General features: G+C 37.4%; 1 protein-coding gene across 1 annotated transcript; it reads left to right on the plus strand.

Annotated features, from left to right (window-relative positions):
* Positions 1-305: 305 nt before the first annotated feature.
* Positions 306-13,127, plus strand: ogfrl1 (opioid growth factor receptor-like 1). The gene is made up of 8 exons (XM_083539452.1): positions 306-1,467; positions 1,811-2,678; positions 4,260-4,346; positions 4,753-4,831; positions 6,240-6,318; positions 7,625-7,691; positions 7,837-7,982; positions 10,895-13,127. Exons 2-8 carry the CDS (start codon positions 2,505-2,507, stop codon positions 11,373-11,375), a joined length of 1,113 nt encoding a protein of 370 aa, XP_083395578.1. The 5' UTR covers positions 306-1,467; positions 1,811-2,504; the 3' UTR covers positions 11,376-13,127.
* Positions 13,128-14,264: the final 1,137 nt, after the last annotated feature.

Below are 14,264 nucleotides of genomic sequence, written 5' to 3' on the forward strand. Positions count from 1 at the left end.
TAAAAAAATGCATCCCTTGGTACAATGAACAGCTAAACATCCTCAAGCAGATCTACTGACAGTGTGAAAAAAATAGGGAAAAATAAGATGGAAGAAACACTGCTATATGAAAATAAAAAGTATGTATGAAATAGTGAATGAATAGAGATTATGTTATTTCAAAGGATTAGTTGGAGTTCAATTTGTGGTAGATGTTACTAGTTATATTACTATTATGCCTCCCAACTGTTTATTTACAATAAACATTTATTTCAGTGTGACCTCATATACCCCTAAACAATGCAGTCATTGAATTTTGTGGGAACTTTTATAAACTTGAAAATGTGAGAAAAAGCAACATTAAATGTTTCCTCCAAAGCCACAACCCCAAAACCTAAATGACAAAATTTAAGTGTGAAAGGTGAGATTTCTAGAAGAAGCTAAATGACAGAAGAGGTGCATGGTTAGTTGAATTTTAGTGTTCTACATCAAATTTGGCTTTTGATTATGTAGCCTTGGGTGCCACAAAGTCCCAAACTTCTAATATGAGAAAATTCATTATCAGCCAGGCGTGTAAAAATGCTAAGAAATTTTACTTAATTGAAAGTATAGATTGTGTCTGATAAACTGATAGTTACGGATAAAAAAAAAAATCAAGCCTATTTATAAGACAGATGGCTTTATTGCTAATAACATTGTGTAGTGTCAAAATGTCACTGCAGATGGTGAACTGATTCTTGAAATATTTTAAACATTAATTATGAACTTTTTGGGATGCGAAATTGAAATGTAGCATATGGCTGCAAAACTAAGCCCAATTGATTGTGATATACAAATGAACACCCCGAGCTGCCACAGGCCAGCTCTGTAGAGGAAATTGAAAGCTGTGGGGACTCGGCTCGATCCTTCTTCTTAGAATCAACCCAAACCCATGCCTTGGTCATGGAAGTTTTGTTAGTCTGTCCCGACTGATGTCTCCAGTGTGCCATATGAATGCTTGCCTAAAGCATATTAGAAAATATTCTAAATCAGTCATTTAGATGTATATAGACAGCTAGTCAGAAGTTTATTATTTGATAATCAGTACTGGGCGAGTGGCATTCAGAGTTTTACACAGCTTAAAGAGAATATTTTTTTGGAGGAGTGTATAGTATATTATAGTATAATGCATAATGCATGCATGGTATAGTGTATAGTCATATACTATATAGTGATATACTATGTAATTTATAGTGGTATACTGTATAGTGATATATTGTATACTGTATTGTTATGTACAGTATAGTGCATAATGTATAGTGGAATACTGCATAGTGTATAGTGGTATATTGTGATTCTGGTATATTGTGATATATTGTGATTCTGTTTTAGTGTTTTGTAATTATGTATACTATATAACGTATACTGATATACTGTGTAATGTGTAGTGGCATATTGTATAAAGCTATGGGGTATAGTGATATATACTGATATATTCTATAGGGTATAGTGATATATCATTCATTCATTCATTTTCTCCCGCTTATCCGTAATTCGGGTCGCGGGGGCAGCAGTCTAAGCAGGCCCCTGCCTTCGACTACTGCCCAATCCTCAAAGCACCGTCCCTTACGGTCCCTCCTGCAGGTGGTGAGCCCACGGGAAGGCGGCCCCACGTCACTCCGACGTCACGGACCTTGATATTTCCCTCGTAAGGGACCCCCAGAGCATAGAGGGTTAAGGGCCTTGCTCAAGGGCCCAAGAGTGGCAGCCTGGCGATACCGGGGCTCGAACCCCAGACCTTCCGATCGGCAACCCAGCGCCTTAACCGCTGGAGCCACCACTCCCCCTATAGTGATATACTGTATACTAATATATTGTATAATGTATACTGTATAATGTATGTTTTTATACTGTACAGTGATATATAGTATGCTGTATACTGAATAATGTGTACTTATATACTGTTTATGATTATATTGTAAAGTGTAGTGGTATTGTGGTATATTGTATACTGTTTACAGATATATTGCATGCTGTACAGTGGTATAATATAAAATCTATAGTCATATACTAACTATATTGACTATATTGTATAATCCAATACTCCATGTTTTTACCTGTGTATAATAATAACACAGTGTTTAATAAATGCTAATAAAAGCTAACTGTCGTACTTATATATTTATATTTAAATATAAAACAGGAAATGACTGGTTGGTTTAACACTACAGTCTGTGACTGTAGAGGTTGAAGTGAGGAGGGTTCAGAGAAAGTTTAATGAGGAACTGAAGCAGCTGGTGTGAGGAGCGTATTTTTGCACATGGGCGGTGATCTTCACTAACGCCACAGTGATGCTCAGCGCCACCATTGCTTTGTAATAGGATTTGTGTGCTCGCGTCGCTCGGAAAGTCCTGCGTCCTGTCCAATAGAAATAATGCGTGAATGTCGCACGGCTTATTTATAAAGCGCTGTGCGGTAACCGCGGGAGTAATGTAGAGGAGGAAGGAGAGACGGTTTGAACGGAAACGCGGAGAGGCTTGGTGTAAATGGGAAATCTGATGGGCGCTCTGAGGTACAAGGAGCCGAGCACCGTGGAGGAATGCGACTCGACGTGGGAGACGGACTCGGAGAGCGACGAGCATCATCCGGTAGGAGAGCAGGACAGCGGGCTGTCCACAGATTCAGGACACTGTGGAGAGGATCAGGACGCTTTTTCTCCGGTAAACCTGCTCGAGATATAGTACAACAGAAAACTGTCAAGCTGACAAATAGGCAACAAAGAAGCACAGCGGGGTTCATCACCTTCATCCCCCCGACAGGCTCGAAATAAAGCTGTGTGTAGAGTCTAAGCGATCAGTGCTACTGAGATCAAATATGTTCCTCGTGTCCTCATTTCGTATTTTGTCAGGAAAAGGACGGATTAGATAAAACGAGGGCCATATGCCGTTTCACGCTGTGCCCCTTGAAGGGGAAGTCTTCAACAAGCCAGAGCAGTGCAGCCATTTCTCCAGAATGAAGTATTAAAATGAAGTCTATTATTAGGATAATTGATTGCGATTGACTAATCTATGTGTCCTAGTGTTACAGGGATTAACAGCAGTCCGAGCTATTTCTAACATCTACACCATCGACTGATATTTACTACAACGATATTTACACCGGTCCTCTTCCTTACACTTTATATTCTTGGCCGGTTTTTACAAACAGTGACATTGTGACCTATAAAATCTGACCCAGTTTCTTCTCATGTCTCATAGATGTCTTTCATTTTCTGTTATATTATATACAAGCTGCTCACCTGCTCTTACAAGCTAAAAGCCCAGAGACTAATAAAGTAACACAGTAACGCTTTATCATGAACACAGTGTGATTTTTGGATTTCAAGTTTTTATCATTTGCCAACAGATAAAGACAAAATAATTGCACAATGGCCCCATTTTCCATAAAAAAGCATACACGACGTTTGTTTCATGTGCATTTGCAGCACTAATCTTTGCTAAAACTATAGTATATAATAGTGGGAGAACATTTCTGTTTGGCTGTAAATCACCTACTATTGTTTATGGATTTTTTTTTAATAGGATAAGATAAGACAAGATAAGATATGCCTTTATTCGTCCCACAGTGTGGAAATTTCTTTGTTACAGCAGCAAAGGAAAAAAATGCAAATATATAAAAGAATAGACACATACTATAGTAAGTATACTATAGTTAATATGAATTTGATTTATTTATATTCATATTTGTAGATAAAATTAACATTTTGCATTATTTGAATTCATTAGCACCTTCATCCTGGTACATCTGAATAGATTTTACAGACCCACACATTAGCATCTTGAGTTATGAGATATATTATGATCCAAGTTGGACTTTAAGGTCAATAAGGCGAAGGGTATGATCCAAAATGAAACAAATTCAACGAAAGTGAAACATGAACCCAGGCATTTGCTGACGTGTTACATATATAAAAAATGTCCCACATTTGTAGAGGAGGATATCACAGATGTGTAGTGTAACAAAACCTACAATTCGTCTTTGTTGGCCACATGCTGCTGACTACAATATAAATACAATCGGGTTAGAGTGTTGTGTTTTGAGATGGAGTAAGTGAGTAAATCAGGAAAGGGACAAAGTGTAAAAAATGTACACGTCTGCATACATAGAGCGTCAAACATATGCTCGTTTTAAATCAGTTCAGCTCCAGCTTTTCTGTGGAATCATGCACTTATAGTTCATCAGCAGATTCATTCATACATTCTTGCCTATTTTACTTTTTTTCTTTTTTTTTTCCTACACAGTTTAATGACATGGCTGAGTCATCCACTAAGATGAAAAGAAGCTTTTATGCTGCCAAGGACCTGTACAAGTACCGCCATAGTTACCCGGTAAAATTTTCACCCACTCTCTTCGTTGTTTTTCCAAGCCAAAGCACTGATAGTACTTAGAAATAGATGCTCTTTTAATAGCTTTTTTACTTCTCTGAGTGTCATTTTGTTTTTCATGCACGGTAACCTGTTTGGTGTATTACAGCAGAAACAATAAAGTGAAAGTCAGTAGCTTACAATACATTATGTGGAGTCTTTAAATTCAGTTATGGATGCTGCATGTTTTGTGCCCGATTTAAATCCCTGAAAATAACTTTGGTGCCCAAATGACAGATGGATAACTTCCTCACTCCAACCAAGTTCATAATGAGTTCATCTTCAGCCTTAGGGCACTTTTTTATCACAGAGAAACGCTTTATTTATTGCGCCTCTTCTCCCATCCTTTCCGTGTTTCCGTTCCATCTAGAACTACAAGGAGCCTCGGCTGAGAAATGAGTACCGCAATCTGAGATTCTATCTGAATAAAATTCCTCTGGTCCCAGATGGTAAGTGCGTGTGCGCGTATGTGTGTTTATGCTTCTGTCAATAACTTTGGCTAAGGTCATCTGTTAAATATTCTAAATATATAATATGTATAATGTATACATGTACCCATTTATCCTGCTTTTGTCTCGAAGGGCAAAAACAATTGGGACATTGCAAGTTCATCAGAAGCAGTTTTTCTTGTTTCATACTTATTAGCATTCATAGAAGGTTCAACTTTATGTGTAAATTGTACAAGGCTCATCATGTAAAAGATTTAGCTGTTAGAGAGTCAATGGATTTACTGTTAGCAAGAGGAAGATATATCATGTGGTGTTCAGCAGTGGATTAATAGCCCCATATAGAGTATATGCCATGACGTTTCTCATGAATGCACCGTAGCATCTCATAGAGAAACTCAGTGTTCCCACAGTGACCCATAAACCCCCAGTGGTAACATCTGTATTCTACTGAAAATCCCATTAGAATTTCCATAAAACAGTGATATACCATTATTCAGTACATTTGCGTATGATGTTGCACAGAGGTTGCCAGGGTTTTGATTGCAAGCTCACATATGACATGGCCATAAGCATGCACAAACTATTGCTGTGGTTTATGACAAACGCGTTGACAGTCGTGGTGTGAAAATGACTATTCAGATCTATGCATCATGTAGGTAATATTTCTTTACGAATACAAGCTTTGTTGAATGTGTGGTATGGATCTATCACACAGTGAGAACATTCATAGAGAACTACATCAGTTGCAAGTCTGAGTGAGTGATGAAACAGCCTGAGTTTAGCACTCTCATGAGGCCGATCTCATGCACAGTCACAAACATTCTTCTCCTTCCTTAGTGTCTTTAGACAGACTTTGCCTCTGCTAGGTGGTTTTCAGATAAGCTACCAATGATTCGAAAATGAACCTCATAGGCTCTAGAGAAACACAAACATAACCATTCGTAAATACTGGGATTGTTAATGGTCTTAGACAGCTATACTTGCATGAGTAGGTGTTTGTCTCGCCATGCCATTACTTGCATTTTTTTATTGTATTTCATTTCTCTCTTCATAAATAAAATACTGCTTTTAACATTTAGTCACTGTTTTATTGCATAGCACAGCAGGGAGCATTCAGGGCAATCCTAGGTTCAATCCTTAGTTTGGGTAAATGCCTTAATGGCACTTCATAAGTTTTCTATATGTTTTTGTGCGTTTTCTTCTGCTTCTTTATTTTCCTTCTATGCCATCCAGTGTGTATTTCATGCCCAGTGTTCCTGGCCTAGGCTCTGGGTTTATCATGACCCTGAGCATTATAAAGCAGTTAGTAAAAAATGAATGTTTATAATTTTAATTCTGCTGCCCATCAGTGTATTATACTTATTATTTGTCATATGACACAGTGAGGATTTATATATTTTCTCTACAGGAATCTATGTTGAAGAGATTCTCACCAAATGGAAGGGTGACTACGACAAGCTTGAGCACAATCACACATATATACAATGGTAAAGTCAAGCCTTCAGCATTTTGTTCATGTCTCCTTCTGCATTTTAAAGTGACTTTCTGATTGATAATTTGTGGGTAATGGTTCCCAGTTTAATCCTTAACTCAGATTGCTCTCTTTGTGGTGTTTTGCATGAATTCTCATGTCCGTGGGGATTTCCTTTGGGTTTTAATTTTTTCTCGGCTTTACTAAAACAAGCCAGCAATTCTAATCTGTTGGATTAGAATCTGGTATCTTTCAGGGTGTATTCCGGCATGTAATGTCTTCTATGTGAGAAGACTCACTACAGTTACTGAAGATCAATTAATGTTTTATAGTTGACAAAATTATATCCACAAAGCAACTTTTAAATTTGTTTATAAGAAAACCAAAATGAGAATGCAAAAGAGAAAAGAATAAACACCGGTGAAAAGGTTTGCTGATAAGTAGAAAGACATCAGAATATAGAGATGCTTTTTCATGATTAATTTGTATGTGTTTGAGTCTGGCTGATGCCATGATTACAACACAGTTAACATTTTACTTTGCTGACTTTAGCAGAGATTTGCTTAAAATCTCTAATAAGGCTTTAAGGAACATTCAGTGTGATCTGAGGCCTACTGGGTGACAGGTTTGGTGTTTGGCTGTAAGCTACATGATCCTGCAGGAATCAGCAAAACTAAATATCAGACCTCACACATACAGTATGCTAGCAGCTTTACCACCTTTACACCCCTTTCTTCCTCACACTCACTTTCTCACACCTTTAACTGGCAAAAACTAAGGCAGGACTATTTGCATAATGTTAATTAGCAAGTTCAAAACCACAATTGCTGATGAGTTCTTAGTGTGGAATTGATAAGAAAGGACAGTCTAGTGAAGCAGGGAACAGACAGAACTGCTTGGCCTGTTTGGGAGATGTGACAGAAGTAGAAGAGTGGGAGCACAGAGCAGAAATGAGCCTAGGGCTGCGGGTGCTCATTTTCTGTTTAATGGCAGCAGCGCAGAGCATCAAGTAGCTGACAGAGAGGCAGTCTGCCCTTTCTTATGTCCTCATATTTTCTGCACCTATTTTGTCCTGGTAAAAGTCACTCATGGCCATTCCAGCAGAACTGATCAGATATAAGCCTGAACTCATCAATGCTACATCACATAGAAACAGAATAATTCCTGTGGATACTGTGTATCTGTATGCATTTATTAACGTGTATTTATTTCAATAATTCAAATCAAAGGAAGGTTTTATTTTATTATCCATTAAATTTATTATATATATATATATAGTGTATACTTAAAGATAATTCAATAACTTCTGTCAATTCTTCCAGGCTTTTCCCACTCAGGGAACAAGGCCTCAATTTCTATGCCCATGAACTCACTCAGGATGAGATTAAGGTATAGGCTAAAGTTTTAACTTTCTTTCAATGTCTCTGTTCATGATATAAAGATCAGAAGAAAAAATCAGCATCTAATGCTTAAAGTGTATTAGATTGAACAATGCTTGATCAATAACCAAATGCTTCTCTGGTATCATGAACAGGAATTCCAGAACACTCCAGAAGCCAAGCGGCGCTTCGTGTTGGCATATGCTATCATGTTGGACTTCTTTGGGATCAAGCTCCTAGATAAGAATGGAAACGTAGCCCGTGCTGCAAACTGGAAAGATCGTTTCCAGCACCTGAATGAGTGAGATTGGATCTAGAATTTTTTCTTTTTTACTTTGGTCGAATATCCTACAAGTTTTTTTGAATATTTAACAGAACTTAAAATATTCCTCAAAATAAACAGAAACTGGAATATTTTTTTTTTAGGTTTTGAAAATTTCCTGAATGAGAACAAGAGTTCCAGATTTGCTTGATTTTGCTCCACACTGCAGAGACAATGCCCAAATAGCAAGCTACCATTAAAGCCATCTTAAGTAAATATTGATGCGTTAACGCTTACTGTATTGAATTAATGTTGCAATGTGAGGTTGTTGTTTTTTTATTCCTGTCTTTACCTATTTGTGCTGTCAGCTTTCATCAGAATTTCAATGTTGATCCAACATAATTTAAATACTGAAATCTCAATCTCAACCAAGATGATGGTTTTGATGAAAACTCAACATTGTATCAATGTCACCTTGCTATCTAACAGTAAATATTGCATAAACTATTTAGGAAGCTCAGCCAATCAACTCAGCTAATCTCTCCAGTTTTTTAAAAGCTAAAAAAAAATTAAAAATACAACTAGACAAACTAAGAATTATAAATGTAAGAATTATTTTAATACTGGGATGAAATTTCTTTGAAAAACATGCTCAGTTGGTTTGAGGTCAGATGATTGTCTTGGCTTTTTAATAGCATTCCATGTCTTTGCCTTAAGAAGCTTTTGGGTTGCTTTTGCGATATGAATTGGAACATTGTTCTGTGTGGCATCATCCAACAAATCCTTCAGTGTTGAATACTTCAGAATTCATCCTTCTACTCTATAAGATTTTACTTACATTTACAGCATTTGACAAATTCTCTTATCCAGGGTGACTTAAATAAGCGCTTTGAAGTCTCTGTCAATAAATACATTCTGATACTGGTTCATTATGACACAGACTAAGAACATTATCAGTCTAAAAATTCCGTAGGGACAGAATATAGTTAGAAAAGCAAGGTTTCTTTAATAGGGGAAGTGCTAATTTATGTACTGTTGAAAGAGGAAGGTTTTTAGATGTCGTCTGAAGACTGCCAGTGAATCAGCTGTTCTGACATCAAGTGGACGTTTGTTCCCCCGCCTCGGTGCCAGAACAGAAAAGAGTCTTGAGAAATGGTGAAATGAGTCGAGCGGTGGTTTCTGATGTCTGCAGCCTACAGGAAGCAAGTAGAGGGAGCGAGTTGCAGTTGTCCAGTTTTGAGATTATGAAGGACTGAGCGAACGCATAAGTGGTCTGTCTAGAAAGAAACTGATTTTTTTATTTTATTTTGGGTGGGTGGGGGGTTATTAGAGAATTAGTGATCCAAATTTCATATATGCATATAACATTGCCTCCACCATGTTTTACAGATGATGATCTTCTTTGTATCATGGGTCCAAGAAGAATGTCTTAGATGGTTTTTAGTAAAGTCTTTTCTGCCTTTTCAGTTCTTGAGTGTTGACATGGTGAGTTAAACACCTCTGTATTTAGATTATGGGTACAACTACCTCCTCAAGACTGTTCTTGACTTGGTTAGATGTAATCAAGGGATTTTTTTTCACACTAATGAATGAATTTATTGATTATCCACATCCTTTGTTACCTTTGGTGTTACTGAGCATGATCCTATAGTTTATGCTCACTTTCGGTAATAGGTCTGTTGGTTAATATTAGTTGAATGATGCCCTCCTTTACTTGCATCAACACTTCATTTTTATCTTCCTATCCTGGCCATGAAACTGCTTAGTGAATTGTCGCTTGTTATTTTTGAGCCTTTGGTGACTATGTATTAAAAAGCTGTAATTTCTGAATGGTTATTGCAATATTTTTAACCCCTACAAGTTAAAGCTAATTGTCAATTGTGCTTTATTTCAAACTTATTGTGCAGGTGCACATAGAAAAGTAAGAAAATTGGTCTCTGTCCAAATATTTACAGACGTGGCTGTATATTGCAGCTTGCTGTAAATTGTACACCAGATGTTTTTTGACTCAATACTTGTGTAAAAATAGCCACTGTTCTAAAACAAGCTTAACCACATGCTTGTTTTTTTTTTAATAGAAAATGAGAGAAATTGTTTCTGTAACACATGCATTTGATTGTGAATAGTACAGAGCACAAACTAAAGAGGTTCTTAGAACTAACATTATTGTTGGTTCCTTTGGTGGAACCATTGCTAAATTTTGTGATTTCCTGAAAAACTTAACGCATGCTTGTAAAGGTCTCATAGTAAAAACACTTTTCTTGGCTCCTCTCTCTTATTTTTTTTATTGAATCTTTCCTCAGCAACTACAAGGTACTCTGTGTATCCTGCACTACCTCCACCCCACCCCCGAGGACTCGCTCATATTTTCTCACTATTCTTGCTGACAGAGCTGTGAAGAGTATTTGCATAATATCAATTAGCAAGTTTAAACACATGAGCATGTTTAGATGGATCATTGCTTTTGTTAATTGAGTTGAAAATGCAAATGAGTGTACAGTGTATGCGGTTCTCCATTTGACCTTCCGTGTCCAGACCTTGACTTAGCAATTCTGCTGTTCCTGTCCAAGCTGTGTTCTTTATTTTTCTACATGCATATATGCAGTCTTTTTCCCGCTGTGTTTCTCTGTGTTTTGTGCACACAATGTTTGTGAGTGCAGAATTGCAGAGACTTAGCCGCCCTGCTCTTGCTTATTCTCAGTGTCATTGAGACTGACTTTGTACCATCTCATTACTGTCACACTGAGCATGTTGAGAAGTGGGTCAGACATTCACAGTGGAATCCTATGTCTCAACAATGACTTTAAAGAGATCTCAGAGCTATGTGTTCTGCTATCATAGCCCTTAGCCATGCAAAGTTTAGAGCTGCCTACATCTGATAAAGTCTAAATGTTGTTCAAGTCTAAAAATAGCAATCAATCAACAAGGTTTTTGTTTCTCACACACTTTAGGTCCCATCACAACTATCTGCGGATCACGCGCATCCTGAAGAGCCTGGGCGAGCTGGGCTTCGAGAGCTACAAGCTGCCTTTGGTGCACCTGTTGCTGGAGGAGGCTCTAGTGCAGGGCACTTTGGCTAACATGCGCCACAGTGCACTCGAGTACTTTGTCTACACACTGCGAAAGCACAGCCAGAGACGTGCACTGTTGCGCTTCGCCCAACGCCACTATACACCTCCTGAGAACTTCATCTGGGGGCCTCCAAAGAGAAAAGACTACCCTGGGATAAGGGCGAGCAGAGCGGAGTCCCCACTAGACAGGAGTGTAAGAATAACTAGAGCTATAAAGCTGGGGAATCCAAACAGGCCTGTTGAAGAGATAGAAGGGGTGGACAGGAGAGAAGTAGGGGAGTGGAATTCAACAAAGCTATCTAGGAGCCATCATCAGGGTAGAGGAGACACAGATGAATACATTGAAACTGTACCTCTTTGAGAATTTCGGAATGGAAAATTGAGAAAATGAGCCTGATATTAAAACTAACTGTTTCGGGGATTAGTAACGGGTGTGGCTCAAAGCAATATTATTCCCTGTCTTGGCCTTCAAATAATAGCAATGAGAGATTTGTTACACTTTGGCTTTTTTCTTTTCTTTTTTTTTTTGTAAATCTGTAACTAAATACCAATTTTTATTTAGTTTAATTTGAGATTTAAAAATATCTGCTGATGATTTTCTACTCTATTGCTAACCCTGCCTAGATCTGTTACACTTCGTAAACAATCTTTAGCACACAGAAGTGTAGATGTGATTATTATCTAACTTGATTGTGAATGTGTGTTGCACCTTTGCCTATCCAGTCTTCCTGTGTGACATATTGCGGGGTTTAGATGGACTCCAAGCTTAAACTGAGCCTTTTGAGCCTTAGGCTTAAGTGAAGTTAATTTATGTAGAATCATAAGAACTTTGGCTTTCATAGTTAATACGGCTAGAATACATGAACAAAATACATATTATAACCAAAGTTTTTTAATGCTTTTAATGCATTTTCCTAGTGCTATCCTTTGCCTTGTTAGAATTGAATATTGATGTACACAATAATAAGTGTAGAAATAGAGACTACTGGACATCAGTGCATAACTATAGTCATCTTAGGAGACAATCGAGGTAAATTGACAAAACTGTGGAAAATAGAGAAAAATCTACATGCCCTGGCTCTAAAAAAAAAAGAGCGTGTGAGGGATGTAGTGGAACTTTAAAGAGAAAAGTTAGCACTTAAAACAGATTGCACCATCAGCGTTTTGAACACTTCACACAAACACACAGTGTCTCCACAGAACAGTTTGCTTTGCTTCCAGCTAATTGGTGAAAGATTCATAAAACGCAGTCATCTGGCTGCTATATTAGAAATGACATTGAAATGTGGAAATTCTGAATTCAATACAAACAGCTACAAATGTGACTAATTGTTTATTTCATTCATTTGACAGCCCCATGAGAAACATATCACTTTAATAAGTGGCATATTTTAAATATCACTATTTGTCAGCACTATTATGCCTGTGTGTCTGTAATTCAGAGTTTGTGCAGTGTCTTATATCAAGTGCCTCAATTTTTCATCAGTGTGTGGTTACCCCGTGTCATGTAAGGACAATCAGAAATGAGGTCACTGACCTCTGAGAGAGAAATAATTGTGTTTTATGAAATGTTAAATATATGAATACTCCTATTTAATTACTCATAAGAAGGCTGTGCTGTGCTCCAGTGTATACGTACCAGATTATGGGCTAACATGTGCATGTGTGTATGTTTGAATTTCTGCCTGCACTTTTGGTCTTTTCTATGACAAGCACATAGAGAAGTACAGAGGGATTACAGTGTGTACACTCCTCTCTTTGTCACCCTCTTATTCTCACCTTGTGTGTTTATGCATGTGTTGTACATATTTTCCTACTGCATCCTCTCACACAGGTAGTGGGGAGAACATAGCCATCTGTTTCCTGGACTCCCTCTGAAGCTCAAATTTAAAAGGACTGTAGCATGAGCAGCGGAAACACTTCGCAATGATACACAAGGGTTCTTATTTTTTACCATTTTCTGTAACTTACTTATGTGGAATCAGTGCTGACTTGTCTCTGTTTATGTGAGGCACTATAAATGTATTTTATAATGTTTTGTACAAGATAATGTGAAAATTCCGAGGGCTCTTCTTGTGACCTATTGTATTAAAACTGCAGCTATTTCTGGAAATATATAGTATGCATTGTATTTAAATACTGCTTTTGAAAAACTATTAATTTTAATTTAAGTACTATATATATATATATACACACACACAGTACAGACCAAAAGTTTGGACACACCTTCTCATTCAAAGAGTTTTCTTTATTTTTATGACTATGAAAATTGTAGATTCACACTGAAGGCATCAGAACTATGAATCTATGAATTAACACGTGGAATTATATATGGAATTATATACATAACAAAAAAGTGTGAAACAACTGAAAAATGTCATATTGTAGGTTCTTCAAAGTAGCCACCTTTTGCTTTGATTACTGCTTTGCACACTCTTGGCATTCTCTTGATGAGCTTCAAGAGGTAGTCACCTGAAATGGTCTTCCAACAGTCATGAAGTAGTTCCCAGAGAGATGCTTGGCACTTGTTGGCCCTTTTGCCTTTACTCTGCGGTCCAGCTCACCCCTAAACCATCTCGATTGGGTTCAGGTCCGGTGACTGTGGAGGCCAGGTCATCTGCGCAGCACCCCATCACTCTCCTTCTTGGTCAAATAGCCCTTGATGCCTTCAGTGTGACTCTACAATTTTCATAGTCATGAAAATAAAGAAAACTCTTTGAATGAGAAGGTGTGTCCAAACTTTTGGTCTGTACTGTATATACACACACACATACACACAGTATATTAGGGCTGTAAAAATGTACATGCTAATAAAGCATTAAGGCATAATAATTTTAATGCCATTAATTTTATGTACACGCAATTAACTTTGCGCATATTTCTGTATAAAAATATAATTGAATATAAAAGAGGCAACATTAAAACCTTCAACGCAACACACATTCAGTCACAACGTCCATTTTTTTATTTAGATATACACAGTGGTGGATGAAGTTCCGAATTCCAGAAATGTTGGGACGTTTCGCAAAATGTAAATAAGACTTTCAAATCACATGAGCAAATATTTTATTTACAATAGAACATAGAGAACATAAATGTTTCAACTGAGAAATTTTACACATTTGCCTGCTATAGGTCTCAAAAAAGATGGCATGGGGCCAACAAAGGGCTAAAAAAGACAGACATTTCTGTAGGCATTCTGTAGACAGGTCTGTAATGTCTGTAAGATGATTAGCTATAAATGTCTTTT

The sequence above is a fragment of the Silurus aristotelis genome, assembly GCF_946808225.1.
Source record: "Silurus aristotelis genome assembly, chromosome: 4".
NCBI lineage: Eukaryota > Metazoa > Chordata > Actinopteri > Siluriformes > Siluridae > Silurus > Silurus aristotelis.

What these genes read in the sequence shown, in the direction of transcription:
- ogfrl1 (XM_083539452.1), top strand. Translation starts at nt 2,505, where the DNA reads ATGGGAAATCTGATGGGCGCTCTGAGGTACAAGGAGCCGAGCACCGTG. An exon ending in AATTCCTCTGGTCCCAGATG is followed by an intron (nt 4,832 to 6,239) that starts GTAAGTGCGTGT and finishes TTTTCTCTACAG; the next exon opens with GAATCTATGTTGAAGAGATT. An exon ending in TCACTCAGGATGAGATTAAG is followed by an intron (nt 7,692 to 7,836) that starts GTATAGGCTAAA and finishes TATCATGAACAG; the next exon opens with GAATTCCAGAACACTCCAGA.